At 40.2% G+C, this 26,864-nt stretch overlaps 1 protein-coding gene across 17 annotated transcripts in view; it reads right to left on the reverse strand.

Annotated features, from left to right (window-relative positions):
• Nucleotides 1–26,864, reverse strand: part of SPTLC3 (serine palmitoyltransferase long chain base subunit 3) — a 169,409-nt gene that overhangs the window by 2,427 nt on the left and 140,118 nt on the right. For all 17 annotated transcript variants that reach the window (XM_066993428.1, XM_066993418.1, XM_066993429.1 and 14 more), the window contains 5 exons: nucleotides 25,240–25,345; nucleotides 17,714–17,933; nucleotides 15,450–15,576; nucleotides 1,862–1,997; nucleotides 767–896 (listed from right to left, as the gene is read on the reverse strand). In XM_066993428.1, the coding sequence (XP_066849529.1) occupies nucleotides 767–896; nucleotides 1,862–1,997; nucleotides 15,450–15,576; nucleotides 17,714–17,933; nucleotides 25,240–25,345 (719 nt within the window). The remainder of the gene's footprint in view (nucleotides 1–766; nucleotides 897–1,861; nucleotides 1,998–15,449; nucleotides 15,577–17,713; nucleotides 17,934–25,239; nucleotides 25,346–26,864) is intronic.

The following is a 26,864-nucleotide window of genomic DNA, read 5'->3' on the forward strand; positions in this document are numbered from 1 at the left end:
TTTATTTGAGTATCATACTTGTGCAAAGAGAAGAAAAAGAATGCTTGAAATTTACTGCTAACCCTTTGTGTTGCCTGCCTCTAAGTCGGCTTACTCTGAGAATGAAAGAACGTATATCAAGTTAGGCCAAAAACCTCTTTGGCAAGAAGGGGAGATGGAAAATTTCAAAGAGTTTATTTTAAACACATTTCGGAGTGTGTTGGAATGGAGGGTTAATTTGGAAGTCTCTACATAATCTTAACAGTATTTCTGGTGTCAGAGAAAGATACAGAGCTGAGAGAGGCCAGACAGCACCAATTAAACCTCATTAGGTTCAAACCATTCCAAATACTGTTTGCAATTGCTACCTGTACCCCCAAGGCTGTCCCATGCACTTTTACATTTCCACGTGTTTCTTGAATTGCAGAGTGAAAAATGGTATGGAAAAACTGATTTGCAATTATTTCCATATCGTTTCAGGTTTCCTACTCTGACAGTTTTGACCTAGCAGTTAACTTTTGTCTTGCTGTGCTTTTCATGTAGGTCTTTACTAGTTGTGGCAGGCTTGGTCACTATTAGAAATAGAAGAACATAACAAGGTAACTGTCCCATAATCTGTTTTTAAAAATAAAATATATAAGGCTAAAATGCCTTTAAAGATCAAGTGACAAGACCAGAAAAACAGAAGTAAAAATGAATTATTGAGATTCAAAGTAACAGACACACAGCTTCTCCCAACCCCCTTTGCATCTGAAGTTAATTTCAGCAGGACATCTGCTGTTCTTACCGTGTCTAACATCTCCCGTGTATGTGCAGCTGACACACAAAACCGAGCCCTGGATTCTGTGATAGGAGTAGCTGGAAACCCAACCACAACCACCCCGATATTTTTTTCTAACATGCGTCTTGCAAAGGCCCTAAGAAGAAGAAGAAAAAAACAAGAGTAAATTATCGCTAATAAACTGACCACAAAGAGAAAACATTCAAGTATAATAAAACAATGGGTAAAATCCTGTCTTCAATTGAAGTGGATGGTAATAGTCTCATTGAATTCAATAGGAGCCAGAATTTTACCAGTGGGATTGAGATTCTTTGCTGTTTAACAGCTCATGAAGCCAAGTGGGTGTCAAATACTGGCAGTATGATGGCAGAAAGCGTACTGTAGAAGAGATCCAATTCATTTATGTCAAAGGTTTTGAGTGCAAATCAAAACCTGTGGGCACTAGCAGTCCCTAAGCACTGAAGAAGCTGGGCCTCTGGAAGGTGTGAGAGCTGTGTTCCAGCACATCAACAGGACTTAATCTGTGTGATGGTTTCCTTCCTCTCACAATTACTCTGCCTGATTAGGAACGTTTTGCATAGTGTGTACTACACCTAAAGCACATAACCACCCTAAATTACCTGCAAAGGCTCTCTACAGTTTGGCTGTTACATTACACATTTCTCAGTCAGTCCATAAGTGCTGCTTGATGGGTACTGAACGGTAAAACAACTTCTCTGTGCAAAGTGTTCAAGTATCAGATGGAGATAAAGAGCACCCATCAAAAACAATTCATACTTCAAAGGCAATATGTCTCTTTTAAGGATTAATAGTTAAAAAAAAAAATCCAAGTTCAAAATGTAATCAGGAGTGTTACTCCAGAGCAAGATAAAGAGGGTTACAGGAAGTTTTTAAGATGATGCATACTGGAACAACTCAAAATTATGTCTAGGGGTAAATTTAAAATAGAACGTAACTAAAGATGAAATCACCTAACAGAGTATGTTTGTTTTGTGAAGCATCTACCAAACATAACTACATTTTTCACAGTTCATATGAAATAAACTTTGAAATAAATTTGAATGGTGTTGGTTTTGCTTACAAGGTGTTTTCAGTACTTACCCTATCTTACCAGGCATATAAAGGAGTAAGGGGACAACAGGAGAATCATCATTGCCATAAATGATGAAGCCCATTTCGTGCAGTCGTCTTCTGAAGTATCTTGTGTTTTTCCCTAGCTGGCGCACTCTTTGGAGCCCTGAAATGTGTCAGTCAGGAGAACAGTCAGTGCAAACATCATAACTGGAATCTAGTAACAGCCTGGAAACAGGGCCATAACAGTTCAAAAAGTTCAGCTGAAATATATATATTACCATTTGATTCAGAAGAAAAACACAGAATGAACAAAGTGCAATTATATTGATTATTATGGCATTGTAGGACAGACAGCTGACACTTCCATACTTGTGAGATGCCTTTCCACTGGCAGGAAGTCTTGTTTCATGTCTTCTGGAGATGTATTTGTGAACAATTCCCTTTATTGTATTGCACTGAATAAAGCCTGCTGAATGACACACACCCATAGAGAAGCAGTTACATGTCTCTAGGGATGCAGGACATATAGACAGAGTATGTACTTTCCCAACACAATTCACTACAAGGGAAAACAACGTATGCCTACAGAGACCTTGATACATATGTCACTATATCTATATATTTTCTCATTAATGACATTCTGCAGGGTTACTCTTATACCTTAGCCAGTTCTGTGCACACACTTCTTTTTTTTGCCATAATAAAACTTAAATAAATAAATAAAAATAAATAATAATAAAATAAATAAATAAATATAAAAAAATAAACTTAATAAAACTAAAAGTAGAAAACACTGAGTTTTGGATCAGCTCAAACTGATACTTCCTTTTCCCTCAGTTTTTCAGGCAGATGAAAAGCATTCAATAAACTCTTATTACACAAAGCCTGATATTCTATAGTGTGTTGTCAATATTCAGCATAACTCCAGTTATAATAACATGCATCTACATGTGTAATCCCTTGCTTAGTTCTCCTAATTTTTCATTCTGAATGACTTCCTACAGTAAGCTCAAGGACAATTTTTTCTCATTTTCTTTTCCAAAGTAAATGAGGAATGCTGAGATGGAAAGTGTGGCAATCCCATGTGATGCTTCCTACTCCTTTCTCCATATCCTAGAGGTGCACACTGAATATTCCTCCTATACATTTTGTCACTTACATCAAATAACTCATCCACTTACATCCATAGGACTACTTTTGGCTACATGCAAGCATTTACGGATTAGGTAAGTTGTGGAATTCTATGCAGTTATGACTGTACGTATTGCTATGTCAAGGAGGACCCTCAACTGGGGAGAAGAAAAAAAAAATAGGAAAAGACAGGCAAAGCGTAGAAAAGAGTTAAATATGACCTGAAAAAGAAACATTGTATTTTGGCCTTTATTTGCACAAATGCATTAGAAAAACATACAACAGGTCTCTAGTTTCTAAGATGTTTTCACACTTGTTTATTTATGTATGTGTTTTTAAACAGAGCACTAAGCCTTACCTTCCTCCTTTTAAGCAGCTAGTGCAATTGTAGGCTGGAAAACTGGGAATGAAAAAGAAGGGGAACAAGAGAACCTACCCAGACACAAACTTAAGTTACAGAGTACCTTAACATTTCTTGTACGAGTTTTCTTGTTAGTTCTTAAAAGGACACAGAGTCTAAAAATCAGCTGTTCAGTTCCTGTGTCCTCTTATTTTACTGTTACTTCCTCAGTATCACAATCTGACAACAAACTTAAGTCATTCAAGTCTTTCAGACACAAATTTTGTACCCTGCATTGTTCCTGGCCTCACTCAGTCACTAATCCAGAGATGTATCTCCCAGCAAAACCAACAGGAGAGCTGAAAACTAGTATTTTTAGTGAAGAAAAAATAAGGCCAAAACCAGCAGAGAAAAGTGCGCTTGAAAAGTCAGCTCAGCCGTTTCTTTTGCAGTGTCACTAAGGAGGTGATTTCTGACAAGGACAGTTACCTCCCTACCCATTGCATACAAAAGAGAAGAGCCACACTCATCATTACTGCAGACAGGGGCTAGAGCATGCCCTTTCCTTACTCTACCTGCATATTTCATCAGCTGGCTGATGGCACTGCATTTCTAATGCTGTACCTACCACCTACCTGGATGGTGCCACCTACTCGGTACCCACACGCTGCTGCATCCCAGTGCCCCCCCAGCACCAGTCCTGGGTTCATGCCAGACTTGTTGATTCATACACAATGAATCAAGCCAGGTCCTTCACGTGCCTGACCCGACCAGAAGGAACCACACCGCTGTCAAGCAGATTAATTCTCTAAGCGTTATCACTGTGTAGGTCCTTGTACCTGCCCAGCAGAGGTGGTGAGAACGCATGGTAGGAGTGGGATTTAGTGGGACAACATCTCAGCTACATCCTTGTATTTTGTTTCTCCTGTTCATCAGCCCATCCTTTCACTATCACTTTGATCATGTCACCAGACATGAGCACTGAAGTCCCCAGTACAACTTATTTCCTCTTTTTCCCTTTGCTTTTAAGTTGCCTTTGTGCAGACGTACTTTGTTTTCACTGTCCATTTCCTTTTTCCTTTGCTTTTTGTTCACTTCATTCTTCATTTACTACTTTCTGCTGTCATCATTCTCTGACTGTGTGCCTATTTGCTGATGTCCCATCTTCCTCTTTATAATCACAACAGCCAGTTAGGCATTTACGTCTGCAATGTACCATCTTTGGCAGATCCGTCCTCCGACCACATTCTGCCAGAGCTACTGCCGTGGCTTTTCTTCCTATTCCCTCTTGGCACAGGTAGAAGTCACCACACCTACAGAAACTTCTTCTCCACTAATCATTTCTGAGTGCATGTAGGTTTCAACAAGATCTACTGCTTCATCTGTTCTGTATCTTCCCGAGTCAAGGTTCTGTCGATGTTCTGGCTGGGAAATTTATAGGGAAACTGGGACTTGCTTCACAGTGATCAGTGTTTTGCTGAACAAATTAAAAGATCTCATAAAACTGGTGCATTTGTAACTTTATGCACGAACTGCCCACACAGACAACCTGTTAGTTACAGTTTCAGTCATTCAGCTTAAAACTTTCAGTGGAAGAGATCCGCTGGGTTAGAAAAGGCCACAAATAGTTTAACCATCTCTCTAATGCTGCTAAAACAAAAACAGCTGCGCCAGAGCAAGGAAAACAAATGAAACACAAAAGCATCCTACTACAAAGCTTTCCAGTCACTAATAAAAACAATAGTCTGTGGTATTTCCAAAAATATTTTTGGTGTAGTAGATCTCAAAGAACCAGGAGGAAATATTAAGGAGGAGGAGAAGAGATGGGGGTAGGGGAGAATGGCTAAGTAAAGGGGTTAGAGAAGAACTACAGAATAACGTGTCTGAGGAGAGAGAGTTTTCATAAAGACTTTATTAGCACCTCCTGAGTGCCCAAATTACAGGGAGGTGGGTGCAGGAGTGACCTCGACTGGGGGCTCGAAATCACCGCTGCTTCTTGCTATCTTAGCAGCCCCTAAGCTAGTTTCCAAACTCCCAGCCTCCAGCATTTGAAACTACTAGATTTTCAATTAGGGAAAGTTTTCATAAATGCAGATGTTCTTGGCGGATGCAGTTTAATACTTGCCGCCTTCTCCTTTCTATTCAGCTGTTTACCACAAAGCTGGAAACAAAGTGTCAGCCATGCAAGATTCCAGGCGGTTCGGTATTTATCAAACCATTTGCGCACGGCCTACAGTTGGTCGTTTTGTCTCTCCTTATTTTAGGTACCAGGAACTTAGATTCCAAAGCAAAAGAAACATTAGAGCTGAAAGAGGAATTTCAGGCAACCCCCCCAAGTGTCGAACACCTCCCTCCTTTTCCAATTCTACCCTGCTGAATCCGTAACCTTAACCAGTTTGTGATGGGACGGATTCCCCTTTGAAAACCCCCATGGAATTCATTCGAAGAAAGCCAACTTTGATGCAAAAGAGCCACTTCAATGTTTCAGAAACAGCCCAAAATAGTAATGTCACTTGCAGAGATGCATTAAAGAGCCAAATAAAAGATCAGAGCATTCACATATATCTGGAGGGAGAAAAAGCACATTAGGAGACTATTGCTACACACACTGTACTTGTGGGTGGGTGGCTGGGAGGAACCTACTTCTTTACCAAGTGTCAACACTTTCCTTTCTCATGTTAAGTTTTGTGGTCAAAGACCACATACACACACCATATACACAGCCATCTTCTAGGCTGTCCCGATAAGAGCAATAAAAACCTGAAAGTTTGTAACTGTACCCCAATGCTTTTTTCTTTCCTTTATGGGACCCTCCAATGTCAGATAAGAAGGCAGATCTGAGCAAAATGTTTATTTTGGTCTCATTGGCCCAATTTTTCCCCCACACTGCAGATTAAATCAGCGTAAGAGTGATGGAATTCAGTTTAGAATCAGATCTTAGTCCAAATTTCACTGTGGTATGTTTAATCACAGGCATTGTATTTAAAAGCTATTTTCTTTGATTCTTGAGGCTGTGATCTTGAGTCTTATAGTCTTCTTGCTAACCTCCTCCTTTTATGAGCAAAAATTCGCAGTGTCAGAGCTAAAACAATATAACTGCATCTATTTTAGGGCAAGAATTTGCCTGTGCAGCACTAATTACAGGATCAGAGCCTTAGATAGTAAATATATTTGTTCAAAACTTCTTAGTTTGCAAAATTCTTCAGGATTTTCAGACTCCACAGTCTATGCAAATAGCATATAGCACAGCATGTAGGATGGCCAGGTAGTTATATTCCCTATAACAACTGAACCACTACAGAGTATATGTTCAAAGAAAATAGGAAGCCTGGGCAGGGAAAACTGTCCCTTAGCTAACTAAAATGAAGACCACTAATGCTTCAGATTTCACAGCTGAGGTTGAGCACAACCTTATTAAGAGCTCTACATCTTCTTATTAGCTGAATTAAAGAGGGACATGAATAGGGAAAACTGAAGTATAAAGGACTCCTAACTTCACAAGTTACCTTCGTGCTACTTGGAACATACAGTGATAACATAGCCAGTTTATTGGGATTGTACTGAAATGCAGGACTATTTACCTGGACAGTGCAACTGTGCTGACAAGTTCAGAAACTACATTTGTTCCACTGCTTTAAAAATATTTGTTTTATTGCAAAGTTCTAAGGTGTTGGCAATTCTGGGAAAAACACTGATTATATTTTTATTTGACACACATTATTGCATATTGTCAGTTCTAGCTCATTAATTTCTGCAAGCTTTTAGAAGGCTTTACAGCTCACAATTAATATGGTTTAGTTTAAGGGAAAAAACACAAAGAGATGGCAAGAGAGAAAGAAATGATAAAAGATAGATGGCTTGCTCATAATTTGTTTGAAGCAGCAGATGTTTTAAGAGAGCCACTTGGAGTAGCAGGCTCGGTGGATGCTTGGTCACACGCCGGGCGATGGCTACAGACCTGCTGTCAGTGAGGAGCTGCTCTAAAGTCTGACAGCAGGAAGGCATCCTGACTACAAGCCCGAGGGCCTGATTGCAGGCGGGTGTTACCTGGCACAGCTCCACGCGCTTCAACAGAGCTTTGCTATTTATGCCAGCCGAGGACCTTATCCTGGCAGCAAAAGAGGTAGTAAAGCTATCAGCTCTCTGAAACAAAAGTTTGTTTTCCTCTTCCAGAGACGTCTGCTTTTCGCTCCTGCAAGATTTTAATAAGCGGAGAAGCTGGCTGCGTTCAGTTCTTGCACAAACACTCTACCTTTGAACTCTTCCTGTAGGCTTCTAACTTTGGAAATTCTGACTCAGTATATTGAAAACAGGAATAAGCAACCTGTAGCCTTTCATATCAAGATCTCAGGTGTATTTTAATTGAAGGAGAGCTGTTTTTCCTGAACTCATTCCAGGAAAGATAATCCCACACCACGCTTTTCCTTGGCACATGGTGGACTCTTCAAGATACAAATCCACCTGCTTTAATCATCTCCAGCTGTTGTTTCATTGGGCCTTTCTAGATAATTAGTTACACAATCAAACTTCTACATACCGGTGTCAGAGCGTCTCTTCAATCTGTGTTCCTTGGATGCAGAACTCTGCTCCCTGCCCTCCTTGACTAAAAACTAGATAGTAAAAAGCAAACTTTCATAGGCTGAAAAAAAAATAAATTTGGAAAACAATAGCTCTTCCCCACTAAACTGTTGCAGATGGACAGATTTTTTTCTTCCTCCCCCCTATGCCCCCCCCCAGTTCCATTATAAGAGTAACACACATGTACCTCCATGTGCATTAAATCACAAATAGAATGCTATAAAACTGGGGTGCCTAAAGGAAATATGTTCTCAGATAAAAAAAATCTTTATAAAAAAATAACTTTGCTATGAAATGGGGAGTAGTGAAGACATTTTCTTCTCCAGTCTAATGCCAACTATAAACCTAGTAATTTCAACTTAATTCAACTGCTAAATAAGCCCTTAAGGACTTATTTAGTCAGTCCAATTTTAACTGTGAACTGCTGCAAAACACTTTCCAGATCAGACTACAGGAAGAAAAAGTGGCAATTTCAACTGAAGCAGAAAAGGGAGAAATTGTACATATACTGTCATTTTTGCCTTATTTCTCAAATGAGTCAACCGTGCCTACCCAGCACCTTATCTGTATTCAGATATACAGTGTCAGCACTTGGTGTCCTGCACAAAAGCAGGGACAGAGCAGCCAGCCTTGGCTGAGCCTTATTTACTCCCAGCAGAGGTGATTAATCACAAAGCACATCAGTCCCTCCACTGAAAGCCAGCCAGTGCACAACGTGCTCCATCTGTATCACATTAGGTGTTTCTGAAATGCCAATGACCTGAATGCTGTTAGAAAAGGCACTTCTCTCCTTCGTGCTCCTCAGGCTGATAACAATGCTGGAGTCCTCAGGCAGTGGCAAGCAGCATCAGGAATGGGAGGGATTCTCATGCTCAGCAGCAAAGACACTCTTAAAAGGAGACTGGTGTGTTGCTGCCCCTGGGGATGGTGTGGCTTTCTTTACTGGGGGATAGGCTGCTAGTCATCAGATAGATTGCATGGCAGGGTGTGCAGAAAAGCTCGCAGTCTGGTCACATCCTTGCTCTGCCTGCAGTTAAAGCTTATTTATGAACACAGGGAGACTTATCCACAGACAGGATCTGCTAAAGGACTCGGCACTGGTTTAACTTTGACTATGGAAAAAGTGACTTCAAATGAGGCAGGATTCAGTCAATCCTCAGAGCTCTTGCAAATCCCACTGCAGACACTATTACTCCAAAGCCCCTGCTTGTGCAGATCAACTGACCCTCCACAGATAAATCTGGCTTCCTTTAGGAGGTGGTTCACATGGCAGGTAGCTCCTCTGGAATAGCACGTCTCACTCATTTCAAGTAAAGGTGGCAGAATTTAACTCTGTTTCATCATTCACTGCTGGGAGAACATCTGTGATGTTCAGCTCAGACAAGTAACAATCACGACAACATATTATCATCATTAGCATCTTCACCGTCATAATGACTGGGAGCCTTAGCCATGGAGCCAGCGCTGAGCAAGCAGGGAATAAAGCTTCTTAAATGCTCTAAATGTAGGCACATGCTTATTGGGAATATTAACTTACTTAAAATTAAGCCATGGTTCAAGCATTCTGCTTGATGAAGACCCCAGAGAAGCAATCATCTTAGAATGAAGCAGCAGAAGGAGAATTTGAGAGGGAACAGTCAAAAGCCACACTTTAGAGGGACTGATTCTGCAAGCTGTTTTGAGCAGGTTCAAGGGGTCTGTCGCTAGGTAGCCTGCAGCATTAAAGCTTACTGCTATAGTTTCATGATCAGTTGAGTCTGGCACAAATTTAATTTGCTGAGAAAGGGATCGTTCCCCTTGACTCCAAGCTGTTCAAGTCCTGGCACTAGGATTCATCCAGCCATATGGTCAACTGGCTCGGGGAAATGGTTTGGCTGTAGGCTCACCATTCGTGGGGACTTCAGTTATTTTTCAGCTAGATCAGTTCCCTGATTCAGTTCATCGCATGGCTGCACGAACACTAATGCTAGTATGGAAAAGGGGCACTAATAAGGGGCAAGGCAGGGGGAGAAAAGCCAAGACTGCCCTTCTCAGTAGCAGCGCTGGCTTGTGCCAGACTACAGTGATGGTTAAACTAAGGTTTTTGAGTTTACAGAGGACCCCGAGATGCAACGGTAATGTTTTCAAAAGATTGCTAAGCACCGATAGCAGTGGAAAATGTTGAAAACTGAGCATTTTAAGAAGCTGGTCCTCCAGTTATACAAAAATCTAAGGCAGACGGAAATGTTTTAAAAAGGAACCTTTTAAAAGCAGATCCTTTTAATGCCAAGCCAAAACAGAAAACAGCATTCTGCAGCTTCTTGCAATCTGAATGTGCTCAAAAGTGAGAACTCACAGGCTGCTACAAACAAAAATGAAAACTAGTAGCTACAAGAAGATAAACCAATCAGCACAAATGGCAAAGCACTTTAACATGTTAAAGGAACGCTTTCTGTCTAAACAAACTCAGGAATTAGCTTTTAACACAACGAGGACAGCAGATACCTGAGGATATGGCTTTAAATTTTGCAGTGTCCCATAAAAAACATATGAAACTGCCTATGGCTTTTGGTGAATTATTGTTTGCTATGCATTAAATAGAAAAAAAAAAGCCTTCAGAAATGCTATAATTTGCTTTTTATGTCACTATAATTTATTATTACCCATCAAGAAATTTGCTTTACATTTCCTACCAGTTTTAACTCTGTCTGCTTAGTGGTTCTATTTTTTACCTATCAAATTTAAGTGTAAAAATATGCTTTTGGTATTCTCAGGCAGAAGGGGGAAAAAAAGGGTCCCAGGTCACAGCTGGAGAGGCTGTGTTGCATGCAAGTAAGTGCACATGAACATTTGCACAGGGTCCAAGCTCTCTGAGTCAACCACAGTCTCATTGTGGGGATAAAACCACTAAGGCAGCTGCTGAGCTTCCTGAGGTATCTCCAGTGGTGTAACAAGAAGCCACAAGGAGAACATATAGAGAGTATCTATATTATGAATTATAAAGAGTAACTGCCATGGGAACTTCTGCTTCCCATATCTCCTAATAAATGAGGAGAGACACATTTGAGATGAAAAGGCCACAAAGCTTTAAGAGGGATTTTTTTTTTTTTTATAGACTGCATGAACTGAGCTGTGGAACTTGCTGCCTTATGACATTACTAAAGGAAACACAGCTGCCAGGAGTTCATACACTTTTGAACAACTCTATTGTAGCAGCTATGATAATAGCTATGACATTACACTACCAAGAATAAATGTCTTGTTCTACCAGTTGCTGATTATCAGAGAGTCCTGTAAAACATGACATTGAAAAATGCCAGTACTTGTACTCTACTAAAAATATGATTTTACATGAAAATGGAAATATATTTCCAATTTTTGTTGTTGTTCTCTGACTCTTCTGCTAAAAGTCACTCAAGAAACAAAGGACTTAGTCATACTGGCCCCAATCCACCTGCCAGGCAGGAACAACTGTTCCTATCAGTTTTAAGGGAACTACTGCCTTCTCCTGATTCAACATTTCTTGCACTTCATTTTCTCAAGGCACAGCAGAAAACAGGAAAATAATGAAATGGTAATACCTGGTTATGGTCTCTGCAGCAACCTCCCAATCTCTTTTACTGAATTTAAGATGACTAAATGGTAAGAGATACAGATCACATTACCATGACATTAATGTTTCACTGTCATCACGAATACTGATGTGGGACATATTCTACATTTACAGATGATTGCTTTGGGAAATACCAGGTCTTCTCTTTACCTTTTTAGTTATGTCAGTACAAAGCTTTAAAATGAGACCTTCCCCAGATAAACTGGAATCTCCTGCTGCAAAGGAAGGTAAGCACACATTTTGCTAGCATACTTCCACAGCAGTTTGCTGACCAGAGAAGATGGAGGAGTATCTGTCTCAACTAGTTTGGAGAGTGGTGTGCTTGCTGTAGTTGCTTGCAGACCCATTTGCAGACCCTCTTCCTCTCCTTCTCCACACCAGGCCCATTTTGCTCGCAGCCTCTGTAGCTCATCTTCTCAGCATCTCATTTTGGTCCGTCTCCATCCTTCCTAACCACTTGTTTTCTATTCCTTGTGGTGTCTCCATTGCTTGCCAGAGTCTCTTTTCTCTTTAATCTTTCTGCCTCACCTCCCTAAATGCTTGACAGTGCAGGATGGATGCAGGTGCTCAGGGCCCCAGTCTCCTGCCCAGGTCCCAGATGGGGGATGTGTAGTTCAGGCCTTCTGGCAGTGAGCTGCAAGATACTCCTTCACTTGGTGGATCTTCAAGTTTTTCACTGTTCATTTCAAGCATATATATATATATATATATAAATATATACACTCATAACATCACAAGACTCAGAAGGTATTTCAAAAACATGGTGAAAATACTAATCTTGGCGATCATAATCCAAATCTTCATCCCAAAGCCTGAAGAAACCAAAGCTCGTCAGGGAAAGAAGTGATTTTTTTATTATTATTTTTTTTATCGTCATCAAAAGCCCATACGTATATATAGACTTGTTCTGAGGAATGACAGTCTTTTTTTTATTTCTGCGAGAAAAGTACAGCCTGAAACATACTCGTTGTGGATAATTTCCAGCTAAACAGTTTAGGTTTGATGTTTTTTTTTTTTTTAAGTGTTAAACCATACCATCTTTGTAATTAAGCTGTATCCCTTGTGTACATATATGTCTATTCATATTCTGTAGTCATGCATCCAATATGCTGATCCTGTCTTGGAAATGTATGCCATGATTGACTTTCCAAACAACCATATTCTTAATAATTGAAAATAAAGGAAGAAAACACGGGAGAGCAATCATTCGGATACACACCGGGATAAAGCACAAACATTATCTCTGCATTTCTGGCCTCTGGCATTATCCACTATATAATTTCAACTACCCTACTCTTTCATAAATCAGCTGCTTAACAGATCTGTGGAGAATAACTGTCAGAAAATGCAAGAGAATGTAAAAGCATGATATCTGGGAAAATAAGAGAAGACTGTGTGAAATAATAGAAAATACAGAATAAAGACTTTTCAGAACAGCAACTTAAAAGACCAAATCAATCTTCCTTCCCTTGATTTTCTATTTACCTATGAAGGAGCCAGTCATGAAGTTCACATACAAGAACAAGCTGGGTTAACATATTTTTCATCCTTTTACTTCAAACTCTTTTCAAGAAGCACCCTCTAGATAACACGTAACTTTTTAGCAAACTGTATTTTCATTCTTTTCCAAAACTTTGTCCGTATTTTCTGCAAGACTCCCTCCCCTACAGGAATGACCTGTGGAGGACAGGCCATCAGGGCAGATGTCCTTATGAAGGATTCCGCCAATTGTCCTTTGGGAGAGAATGCCATCTGAAATAAATTGCAAAATAAACTCCCTTTACCGATCATTTCCACAGAGGATTCATTATCACCCTGTGGTAATTCTGGTTCACTTGAAACTTCACTACCAGGTGTCTGTGCTACATGGCTCATGCTCTTACGAGGACAACTCACACACAGAATTCACCATTTTCCATAACAGCAGACCAGAAGAACTCAGTCAAGACCACCATTGTCCTTGGAAACAAAACTATCTAAGAAGATAGCTTTCTCTCTTCTCTTCCTCTCTTTGTCTTCATCTTTCTGTATGCCAAAGCAGCATTGTAGTGTGGTCCAGCACAACATTTTTTTCCTGTGTTTTGGTGTTGCTTTTTTTTTTTTTTTTTTTTTTTAGTCAGCAAGACAGCCTAATGAAGGAAGGCCCACATGAAAGAAAAACCAATAGTCTAAAATAATGAGTCTGGCTCAGAAGGACAAGAAGCATTTTCAGACATCATAGTCAGTTTGCTAGCCTTTGTGTAATACTCTAAGTTGTGATATATGATTTATTAATTTGTTCTTCTATTCATTTGCATTTCATATTACCAGACAAATTTTAAAGAACTGATAGAACACTAATTTATTTAATAAAGCATTTGTAGGAGACTTTGTTTGTGCACAAATAAAAACATTATGTTATTAAAGAATACTGTTTCTAAAAGAGAAAACACTGCGACCTCTTTAGCCCTGAGAGAGTCAGACACGCACGGCTTAAAAGGCTGTATTGAACCAAGTTCTTCTATTAGCCTGCACTGAACTGCATGCAGAATCACGCTAGCTGAAGGTCATTTGTAAGAGGCTTTGAAGGTTTGGTAATGCTCTGCATGTTTAATATTTTACACGCGGCGTCTAAGACAGCCCTAAGCATGTAGCTGATGGGAAGGCTCAGTGTAAGGCTGCCCTCTGACGGCAAGCATTTCCTATAGCAAGTGCAGGGAGTAGCACAGCAAGACAGGCTGCACACACAATCCCCAAGGTAGAAGAAACGTCAGACATGGTCTCTTAGAACCAACAGGATGTAGACATCAGCATACATAACCTTGACCTTTCAACCCGCAGAGTGTAACAACAGTTTCCAACTTGACTTCTCTGTCGAAATGACAAAAGCATCATTTCCTCGTTGTCTACATATTGCACTGGAGTTTGGCTGCACTTTGTTGCTGGACTCAGCAGAATTTGGCACTGGGACTGGATTCTCTATCCCTCCTTTTCTACACGGAAGTCTCAGAAATTCTGGCCTCAGTGTAAGGCTGTGATAAACATCTCAATAGTCTTGTGTCTATCATGGCTTAAAACCACTCTAGGCCACTGCAAGAGAATAGTGCAGAGCAGCATCACGTGGTCTTACACCCTCTTACGCATCCTTTTTCCTTTTCATTCCCACCTTACTCCCAGCAGAACATATCAGGAGGTCTAACACAGAATGACTCTGTTAGTCCTACGCAAGGTAAGAAAAAACAACACAGTGCTGCTGGACCAGTATAAAAGAGACTACAATTCAGAGCAAAATCTGTGTCTTCATCTATATGTTACGCAATGAAGTGACCCACAGGCATGCCTAACAAAAACTATATAAATTCAAAAAAAAAACAAAAACAAAACAACAAAAACAACAGCTTTTCTGTGAGGTAGGACTTAACCCATTTTTTTGGGTGAGGGACAAAACAGTCTTCAAAACTAGTTTCAGGACACTATACCTAATGCCTGAATAAAGTGAGAACTATCATAATCATCTTCTCATACCGGTATTTAATGTACAATACCCATGTTAAAATTCTGTGCCAAGCTTGGGATGCTTGCAGTTTTGAAGGTTCACACCTAGAAAGAAGCTGAACAGGCAGCACCTTGCCCATTCATGAACGTAAGTCCTTCTAAACACCTCCTTCAATGTCAGACAATCTATTCAAAGGGCAATTTATGTACTTTTCCAAGTTGCTGCTGCAAATCAGAGGGGACTGGTGACTATGGGTGGTAGCTTGGTGTCAGAATTCAGGAATATTTCCACCTCTGCTGCACGTGAATGAGTGTAGAAAAAGTACAGTTGATAGCACTTGGAAATGTGATGATCTGGGTATTAATTGTACAGTAGAATGATTCCCTTTGGATTACATTACTGTACCAGTTTGCTGTTGGATGACCTTTTGTGTGCACCTGTACACAGCAGATGCACTGGTTGTAATTGAAATACATGCAAGTTAAAGAGGGTGGCTTACCTTGTGTTGTTCCGTCTAGTCCCATGAGACATTTCATTGCCCTGATGATTTGCTCTGCCACAGGTGGACACATAGATGTGGCGTACACAGCACTGTGAGAATGAGTTCGTAAAAAGTCCACAAGGTCCTTACACAAGCAAAACAAAGTATGAATGAGCTTTGAGGTGCCCAAATAGCAGATCTCCCTCTTAACTACTGCAGAGTGAGAACATGCAAAAGAAAGAGGTTTCACCAGTTATTGGTTTACTTTCTTGGCTGCTACTGTTAATACGCAGCCTGAAGAAATATCAGGCAGGTGCAAGTACTTTACAATTTAAGTGGGGCAATTACAGCTGAAACAAAGCTCTGGAACAGAACACTGTTTATGTGCTGAAACTTATTATAAAGGAGCCAAAATCATTTAAAGACCAACAAACAACCAGCTGCATTTAAAATACCTCTCAGTCCATCTCTGAGCGGGAATGAAGTAAAACCTACATGACAACAGCAGAGATGCTCTGCCCCAAGACCTAACTCAGGAAAAGCAACCTTACTGGGATCTATATTTGTCTATTAGCATATACATTTCTTAGAACTGAAGCTTTCCATCAGTGTGGCAGGTTCTGTCACGTTATAGTCAGTATAGGCGCTTTAACATTTCCTTGTATAAGCAAGAGCACAATCTGTGGTCTCAGCAAAAGCATTGCTGTACTGTAGGCATATCTAAAGCACCAGCAACTCTCCTGAATGCAGGGATAGGGGAGGAATTCAGAACTTGCTTAGGACTATCATTGCTATGACAACTCCTATTTCATAGTGCAAATTGCAGAGAAACTGTCACAACACTAAAAGCTAAATGCATTTTAGTGAGAAAGGGGTGATGCCTGCTTGGAAATGGCCTTTGATTAAAAAAAGGAAAAAAAAAAGACAATGGTACAAATTATTACCAAAAACCAACCATCCAAACAAAAAACACCATGTATGAGTCTATGCTGTAACTCCAGTGCTAGGGAAAAAGATTTAGCTAACTTCATATACATTATGCATTGCTCCATTGCAATTGTAATCCTAAAGGTTTAACCAAATAGCTGAGAAGGCATCTGTGCTCTTACTGACACAGCAAAAAATGCCACAGTGAGATTCTGGTGGCAGAAATGAATGCAGGTGAGAAGCTGCCACCAAGGCCCAGAAGCCTGAGGCAAAGCTTAGTGATAAACACAGGCATGAGAAGAGCGACCACTTTCATTTAAGAAAACTTCCTAGGGTTATACAATAAGACCTTTTTTTTCACAGGTCTTGGCTTCCCCTCATTTCTAGCTATGTTAGCCATATTGTCCTTCATAAAAGCTGAATTTTCAGATACAAATTCAGGAAGCAAACAAAACAAAGTCGATTCCTTATGTTTTATGATAGTCTGTGTTAAGATGAACTCCCCCCTGAAGATGGTGAAAAATATACACTATGTATTTTCTTATATCCATTTTGTCCTACTCAAGTGCTACCCTTATTATTACTATCCTGACAGCATCCATATGGACTGTCTAAAAAGGCTTCCTACTCATTTAGCAATCTACTTAAGAAATACATTCATGGAGTATGAAGAGAGTAAACAATCAACAACCACTTCATATCTCTGCTAAGCAACAAAAATGATGACATTTCACAATGGCACTGATTATACTTTCTCTTCTCCTACACTCCTAGTTAAAACAAGCTCAGCTCTACTTTTCGTTGACATCTGTTGTTGACAAGAAAATTGTTTTGTTATTTTGTTAATGTAAACAGAGCAATTGAGGACACAGATTTTACTATTGCAAAAGGCCCACAGTAAACCCTCTTTCACCATCCTCCTAAAAAAATGCAACTATGACAATCCACAACTGTTCAGGAATTTTATTATCAGTGGATGAAACTGTGGCTTTAATCTCTCAATATTGCTCCACATGCTGTTTACAAATGTGAAATAAAGTAACAAGCAGTCTGCATGCAAATTAATGTAGTGAAGTATATTTAGCCAACCACAAAGTGTCTAAACATTTCCAAGACAAACAACAATCATCGGGGTGGCACGGAAATACCCTGCCCAAGCAAATTACATAATACGAACATGAGACAAAAATAAGAAAGTCTGACTGTTTGATGTGCATTTGGGATCCAGACAAAAGTGGTACTATCTTTAGAATTGTGCTTCTGTAAAGCAGTCTATATGAAAAGATAATAAAATATATCACACAATAAGAAGGTACTTTTCCTCCCCTTGATGTTAAATGTGTGTTTTCTTTTACCTTTTTGCCAGCTATGTATCCTCCAGCTGCACCAAAGCTCTTTGTGAACGTTCCCATTAGTACGTCAACATCATCAGGACTCATACCGAAGTACTCCACAACTCCTCGTCCTGTTGCTCCCACTGCACCGATGCTGTGAGCTTCGTCCAAGTAGAGGTAGGCTTTGTATTTCTTCTTCAAGGAGACTATCTCTGGCAGGCGCACAATGGACCCTTCCATGCTGTGGAGGAAGAGAATTATGGATAAACAACAAACATGGCACCACCCTCTCTCCTTAAAATACGGCCAGAAAACAGACATTAATTGCATAGCAGAATTTCCTCCATGGAAGATCTTCTGCAAACTCACTTTATATTTACAAAGAAATATTGCAAACTTCTCACAACTGCAGGTGAATATAAAACAGTCAACCAGTTTTATAATTCCAGCAATGAAGAATAGTTAAAAAGTTCTTGTATATTTGCAAATTGCTAACAGAAAAGAGAAGGAAAGGTATAAAGTAAGGGGGAGATATCCATCCAAAGCAACATACTACATTTCACTACAAAAAAAATAATACTGTAATGAATTATAAGGAACTGCTATAATTCACAGTCTGGTCCTTTCTTACTTCATCCATCTTCTGCTACTGTGGTGATATCTGGGGGTAACAGCTTTAGAGAAAAATTACCCCAGTGCAGAGGAGTTGGGTCTAACATATATCAGATGGCCCACACGAAATGCATGGACAGTGCGATAACTCAAAGCACCCCAGTCTTTAGAGTGGAGAGAATCAGGGATTAGAAAAGGTAGCTCAAATCTACTCTTTACAATTGCTGCTCCTGTTTTTTTTTTTTTTTTTTCCTCCAGGAAATGCAGCCTGCTGCCTAGCACTCAAAAGGAAAAACAAGTTTCCATTCTTTTTCTATTTATGTTCTTACAGCCATGCAGGATGGAAATATTCTAAACGTGTACTAATGGCGTGTAGAGAGTTCTAGAAATAAGAAAAGATGATAAATCTTTTGTACTGTTGGCAATCACATCAGTAAGTTAGAAGGCACAGAGGAGCTGTATAGCAAAATGAAAGCCCTGGGAGACATAAGAAATGCACTCTAATCCTATAAAAATGAAGTATCAATAGAATTGCTGTGAAGACTATTATGTCTTGAAAACCTTTGTGAGATGACTAAGGCTACGCTTGGATACGCTCTGCTGCACTCAGCATTCATTTCATAATGAGTTAAACATGTTCTCTTCACTAGCTCTAGTGAGCAGGTCTTTAAATGCTAAGTACTTCCTATCAAACGCAAAGTGAATGCGCCATGTGCCAGGAAAAGCAGTGCTCTGTGGCTACTACCTAAAGCGTATTCAACTGCATGTGCTACAAGAGCTTCAGATAGGCAGAAATGTCAAGTTTGTTCCCAAATGGCAAGTGAAAAAAGAGCAGTGTCATCAGCATAATTTCTCAGCAGTTTTTTGATCCTGGACCGGTGACTTTCACAGATTCTTTTCCTTACACTCAAGCTGCACTATGCAGCAAGAAAGGGGCAGGAGGGGCTTTGGACACTTGGGACAATACTGACAGTTTTTGCCCTCCTTTTCATCCTTTGGTCTCCTGAGTAAGCTCGGAAATAGCCTGGTTTTGAAGGAGATATTTGTTCCCTGCCCATCGGCAAGCCTGCATGAGTTTGAAAGACCAGCGCTGGGGAGCAGCCAGGGACACAGGTTGCCTGGGCTGTTCAGGCTCAGAGAGCCTGGCTGCGTGCACCTGGATGCACATTTTTGGCCATCAGGTGACTGCTGGCAAATCTTGCCTAGCCCTAAAAGAGGCAGCTATGGGTGTGTGTATCAACATCACTGTTGCTTGCAGCAAAGGGTGGACAGGCTTGTGCTGCAAGCTCCGAGGACTGAGCTTTCCCTCCTGTCACCCTGTGCTGGGGACAGAGCCGCTCCAGCAGCCAAGTGGCACTTGACAGCTCAGGGAGAAGGAACTTGAACCACCACAGCTATTTTCCTAATGAGTACAAGGACAGAGCCCGCAGTCCTCACATAACCCAGAGTCAAACTATTAGTCAGCTAAAAATTATACCGAGCCACTGGCTGTGCTGGGGCATGCAGCATCCTACATGCTAGGGAGGGCAGCTTTTGGCCACCTGGTCAGCTTGTAGGCTGGCTGAGTGGTCAGAGAGCAAGTGTGGGGCCGAGGAGCTCCTCTGTAGGAAACGAACAGGCATCCCACCCTGCGCCTTCCAGCAACAGCTGGGGAGACCAGCTAGACAGAGAAGGAGAATTACAGTTTTTCCACATTTACATAGGCATCACAGCACACTGGCTTATGGAGATTCAGGTGGGAGATAAAGCATTTAACTTCAAAAAGAGCAAAAATGGTAAATTAAAAATACAGAGCTTATGCAAACACTGCATATTTGCCATTTTCAGTGATGAGTTAGTGCTTTTTAAAGATGCCTGCTGACACAAATGTTGCAATAATTGACAGAGATCCTAACATGGCTTTGAAACATCCTTGGAATAGGTAAAGCCCTGATGGCTTCAGGTACATTTTCTGTGCTGCCATTTGAACTGGCCTCCATCCTCCTGATGGCAGAGATGAAAGCTGTTTCTGTGCCTACCCAGTTCTTTGATTCTTGGTCATTTGACCCTGGGAGATGGCTTGTGATATGAACATCCCTCTGTTTAGAATTGCTGCAAGATAAAACTTGCTTCGTATATCCCCTTGGGTAGCCCAAATGGAAAGTTTACTGAATCCTTCAGTAAATATTGCTGTCAACTGAGTTTAAACCAGAGAACCAGAAGTGAACTGTAATCTCTCTGTCTCAGTCTGGCTGCGTCACTTCTACAAAGCTATTGATCTGTTTCCAGATCTGCTCAAGCACACAGTGCACGTCTAAAGAGCTGTATGCAGATGAACGTAAGCTGGCTTTGCCCAGGCCAGACATAAGCATTATGTGGTATTACATCCTGTCTCACAGTAGAAATTATTAGCTTGGCTGCAGGGATATACAGCTTCTAGATTGCAGCTGACCCTCACCTCCCTTGCTCAGAGAGTGGCAGAAGAGCTTAAGTATGCATTCATTTTGAATCTGCTTCCAGACATGAGGAGCTAACCCAAAATTTGGGGAATCAATTAATTTTGAGGCTTGGTTCAATCCCAACAAACCTGAGATCCTTCCTGATGCAGCTGATGAATTCTAGACGCAGGTGCGTTGAGACACAGGAGGTGTGTATTTGTGCTGGTCACCTCTCCTGGAATACAGACTTGCTATACTGGCAGTTTTTTTCCTTTTTTTTTTTTTTTGAAACTTCTCAGGAAAAGAGCTTTCTACAACCTACTATGTTACAGTAATTTGAAAGTTTTTTTTTTTTTCTGTCAGAAAAAGTGATTTACCAATATTCAACCTATCATCTTCATAATTGCATCACTCAACTTCCCTAAACTTGCCTTATAGTATCACTGTCCTTTCAACATTTGACAACTTGTCTGTTTACTATCAGGCTAGTTTGCATTTGGGAAAATCTCTTTCTTTCCTGACCTATTGCTCCCAAAATACATGCACTGCATTTTAATATTTACTTTAGGGATTTTTTTCTCATATAAACCTTGGACATTCATGCTACAATCTCCGTTTTGTAGTTTAGAGCAATAGTTTAGGGAAACCCTCTAACGCTGCCCTCAAATACAACCCCATACACTGAAATGATAGAAATGTTAACCTTTAATGCTGGTCCCTGGCCAAAGACATTAAATGTTACCCCATTCTTTTCTGAAGTCCTGTCATCTAATCCCAGGAAATAAAAAATAACCCTGATAAATTTCTTATGGTATTGGCACTGAATCCCCAGGCACTTCTAGTGCACATGAAAAGGCACTGGATAATATCCAATTGATCAGAGAGCTATTTTCTGAGCTGGAAGGAAATATACCCAAATTAAATTAAAAGCAGGGGAAAAAAAATCTGTTTCGATCAGTTTCTGGTGCCCCATAACTCCTGCCCTCGTCCTTAGCCTATCTGACTCCTAGGTAAATATGTGTGCAAGAGAGCAGAAGTCTACCACAAACCGTGTAAGAACACAGTAACTGATTAATCCTGAACTGGAAATGGTAGAAGCCAAGAAAAACATTAGCTGGATATTTAAATAATAGAAATATGATTTCGCAAGTCACTTTAATTTATGCCCTGGACACTGCCAAAACTTGTTCATGCTTTTTGTACTGAAGATTGATGGCTGGATGGTCTCTCTGTTTGGAATGAAAATTAAATATATTTGCTCCTAGGCTAGTCCAATTTAAGAACTAGCTTTCACTAGTAGTTACATTTACTTCTGATGATATTTTTTCTTTTTAAGATGCTAGAGACATTAAAAAGCAAACAATCATACACTTATCGCTATTTATTTGACATGTAGCTTGGGTGCTTCCCAAGTCAAGGGGCCAATTCTGCCTTTGGTTGTAACCGAGCAAAATCTGTGGCTTATGGTTTCAAACGCAAGTCTGATTTCCAGAAATGCTCATGTTGGCTAACAACGACCCTTTTCAAATTTTGCCAGCTGGTAACTCCAGGCATATGAGCAGAGTAAACACTTTAACATACCCCTAATGCAAACAGAAGGCAAAATTTTTTCCATATCATCGACTTCACCGTATTACAACGATTGTGTCCCATTTAACAATATTTATTTAAAATAGGAAAGCTTAGCATTTCTTTTGCATCTCTGGAAAAGGCATTTCTATAAACACTTGCCAAGCCAAACTTGCAAGTCAAGATATTTTAACTTGGAGAATGGCTCTGACCAAGTTATTTAAATTCTGTATTAGTTGTCCCCAGAGCAAAACTTCTTTAAGTCCTGGGGAGGGAAAAAAAAAAAAAAAAAAGAAAAAAAAGGCAATATTAACTGTTTTAAGAAGAATACGTTAACAAAAGTCTGCCTCCTCTTAACTCCTCTAGATGAATGTTGATTTGGCATCTGGCAAATCTGCAAGAGAATTAACATTAGCCAATATTGGGGTTGGAAAATTTTAGTCCTTCTAAAATCAGGGGCCAAGAAAGGAAAGAACATGTGCACAAAAAAAGTAAGAGCACTTCTAATATGTCTTTCTCCAGCTTTTTCTTTTGCATTTGAAATGTTACTAGCTACTTAGACTACATGGCTGGTGAATCTGTTCCCAGCCGCTCTGTAAGGACAGACCAGCTGCCTGTGTCTTGGGTTGGCAGCGATGGCAGGGATATGGCACGGTGGGGTGTGGAGGCATTCTCCCTCAAGTCAGAGCAGATTTGCTTTGCAACCAAACCACAATCTTCAATTTCTGATCTGCTTAGACTAAGAAAACAGCTAACCAACCAACCTAGCTACTGCTGGAGCTTGTTCCAGTGACATTAGAGAGCTGAACTTTGTGGGTTTATTTATTTATTTACTTTATGCCTTTCACAAATATTGACATTCAGGACATGAGTGGTCTTAAAACTGTTCAGCTCTTTAGAGGTGAGTGTGATATAAATGAAGTAGAAACAAAGAAGCATAATATCTGATTCTGTGTGCCTGATATTTCTCTAGCAATCAGAAGGAAGCAACATACTAGGGCTGAGACTCTAAAGAAATAAAATATAATTTGATTGTCAAATCCCATTGAAAAGTGGTGACTTATGAACTGTTATGTACCACCACCAATTCCTCTCTAAAAAGTTCCTTTTTGGTGTGGTTATCTAAGGTTTAACATGTTTGTATTTCACATCCTAACAGATGGATCTGCAAACTTTTGAGAATGAAATCTTCTTTGAAAATCAATAGCAAAAACTAAAGCAATACAATGCCCTATACCAAATATACATCTGGAAATACAGCTGCGAGTATTGCAACTATCTGACAGTGGGTTTGTCCCACTGCTTAAATGGATCTATGCCTCTGTGGTCACCAATCTACTGTCTCTCTCCCTAGTGGTCAATATCCAGAGCAAAGGATTTAAAAGTGAAAAAAGCTCAGCAGCTGGAGCATTTTCTGCAGGCCATGTAACTGATGGGAGTATTTGTCAGTAAAATGTTGGTGGTCCACTTAATTTCTGTATGATCAAAGTCCTTAAATCTGAGCTTTCTTTTAGTAGTGCCAAGCTATGTTTATTTGCAGTTTTGCTCTGTTTATTCTGGTTGAAAGGGGACGTTCAGCCTGCTTTGGATCAGCTGACCTGTTTCAGCTCTGAGTGACAGGTGTTTAGATAAGGACTGATTTGTTCTCTTTGCAGATGGAAAATGTTAGGTAAAAAGAAAGTGCTGATTACTATGAAGTTGTGATGACATGAAATTGTATAAGAGATCTTCTGAAAAAGACTGATCTGCTAAACTGCACTACCACTTCTCAATAAAATGGTGTGACTGTCCATCTGCAGCGACTATATTTCAGTAACACATGAAATAATCTCTGCATATAAAGTTTAAGGTTCTTTTCATAAACCATGTCACGTCCTGTGAACGATTGGTCCTGCCTCCCTTCTCTCTAGTGCTAGAGTTGCTACTCCTAAACCTATCCTTCTCCTACTCACCCTCTCTCATCACCTGCACTGTAGCCTTGCCTAGATCCCTGCTTCTTCAGCCCTTCCCTCCCCTTCAAAATCTCTAGCTCTCCCTGTGCTCCTGCTGGCCAGCTCCTTGCCCAACCTCTGAAGACTCCAGTGGCTCCCCCTCCGTGCTGTCCATTGGCCCCATGGCCACCTCCCCAGCAACCTACTTCTGACTTGAGCAGTTGCCAGGACGAAGCCCAAGGTGGTGAGCCTGGCTGGCGCCTCTGCTCTGCTGTCCAACTCTGGCGATGGTTTCTCCCTCTGGCTGGGTGTAAGATGCACCACTAGTGAACTGGAACAATCTGACTAGGAAGCTCGTTAATTACACTGATAATGATGTTACCTGATGATTCTCAGAGACACCTCCTTTCATTCAAATTCCTTCAGGGACTGAGGTTGAAATGAAATACCACTATGTAATTCTTTGAAAGTCAGTCTTGTTATTGTTTTTCCTGTTAAGGTTTGAGTCCATTATATCCAGCACTGATAACTGGAAAGGTGCTGGTATCACTTGGCCTGTGTTTAGTTTGAGGTTTTAATTTCCAACAGCTGGGTAAGAACTGGGCACGCAGAAAAAACTTAACTAGGAATGACACAGTTGTCTTTTAATCTGCTAGTGCATAACACATAACTCTGGAAAACTCAGCTTTGCAAAACTCCTCACCCACTACAGCTCCATGAATTTTATCACATCTGTGACAACATACACCAGCTGATGATCTATCTTGCTCTCACAGTACATATCCTGCTCCACAGTGATTTTACTAAATCAACATTCAGAACAACACGCAGGACCTAACTGAAGTGAGTAATGCCACAGGGTACTAACTCAATGAAAAGTACCAGCTTTATAAGATCACTGAGGATGTTCTTGTAAACTCCATTCATTTCAGATTTCTTTCAGATACCTAAGTTGATGATCAATATATCATTCTGTCCTCAGAAATGATAGAGTACTGGTGTTCCTAAACACACATACCTGTAAATGCCTTCCACAAGGATGATAATTTTTCTCCATGCTCTGCGGCTTCGAGGCTGGCCATATATTATTGCATCTCTTAGTAGCTTCTCGAGACTCTGCATATCTTTATTTAAAAATAAGTAAAAGGAAAAAGGAAAATATTAACAAAGATTTTTCAAATTAAATTTTTGTTTTTCTACCGGTTACTACTTTTTCCTACAGAAAAAGATCACATTAAAAAAGGTATTCTGAAGATAAAATTCCTTTGCTGGCAGGCAAGAACCAATAATTGATTTTATTTGCCTGAATGCAATCTTGTGATAAGTAGAGTTAGAAAATGCTTTCAGTTATGCACCCCTTCTGGGAAATTTCTAAAAATTCTTGGCACACATTTTTATTTAAAGACAAAATTTAACCACTTTGCTTAAGTACTGAGACTAATTGCAGCAATTCTCTGTAGGGGTTGCTGATACTCATCATATCGCAAGGCTTTTGAATAGGAATAGGGAATATTCAGTTGCTTTCCAGCATCACCAAAGGCTCATGAATCACATGCACTGCTTCAGCAAAAGCTTGAATCAGGCTGCATGAAGCACATCAGGATAGCAGCAAGAAAAATCATGTCCTTCTCAGGAAGAAAAGCCAGCAAAAGACTGTTGATGAGAAAGGGAGAGACAAGTGGGTACAAGTACGCAGCATGGATATGCTAATTAGATGCCAAAATACTTGGAACTGGCAAGACCTTGATATAAGGAGGCCTGGAGCAATGTTAGAAATTTACCTGCTTTCTCAAGGTCTAAGTGCAGATAATCTAATAAAATGCTGAAAAGAAAGCCACTGGAGTTTTCAAAAACATAGAAGAAAAAAATCACAGGAACAAGAGTCAGATCAAAATGTGACTCAGTGCAGAGCTGAAATCAGTGTTCTGGTGTCTGCACGTGGATGAACTCTCTTCAGAATGAATTACAACGGTACTTTTCAGGAATCTGAACTGACATTTCAAAACATTTTCAAAGAACATCTTACAGAGGCTCACACTACCCCATGGAATGCTGGAGATCAGCTCAAAGTTTTGGTTGGGAAAATGAACGGCATTTTTTCCTGATATAACCCCACCTTTTCAGCAACACATCTTTAACCTAGTTACTGTTACCTAAAATCGCAAAAAACTAATCTTTAAAATATAATTCTTCCAGCTGAAGCAAATAAACCTTAGTTATATTAAAGTTGACCTACAGCCTGGTTTCCACCTGACTGGAACCAGGTGGTTTGCACAGTACCTGTCCATCACGAATAACCTGTGAGCTGAGAGATGGCCAGGATATGACCTGAACCCTTACACTTTGGTACCTTGATGTTTGCTGAGGTCCTGGTCTCAGTGAAAGGTGCATTTCTCAGAACAATCTGTGCCACTCTGCACCTTACAGTGTAATCTCTTGACCTAGCAAGACTTTGCTATAACTTACACAGCACAGCACATAAATGATAAGCCCTTATTTCAACTGTGCAATCACCTGCACAACTGGATGGGTTCCCAGATGGAAATGCTTTTATGGATAACGCAATGCAGACAGCACAGTTTCCACTAGATGGCAATAAAGGAAATAAAAGTTCTTTGGTGCTTTAAAAAGGGAATTTATAAC

The sequence above is a fragment of the Anser cygnoides genome, chromosome 3, assembly GCF_040182565.1.
Source record: "Anser cygnoides isolate HZ-2024a breed goose chromosome 3, Taihu_goose_T2T_genome, whole genome shotgun sequence".
NCBI classification, from domain to species: Eukaryota; Metazoa; Chordata; class Aves; order Anseriformes; family Anatidae; genus Anser; species Anser cygnoides.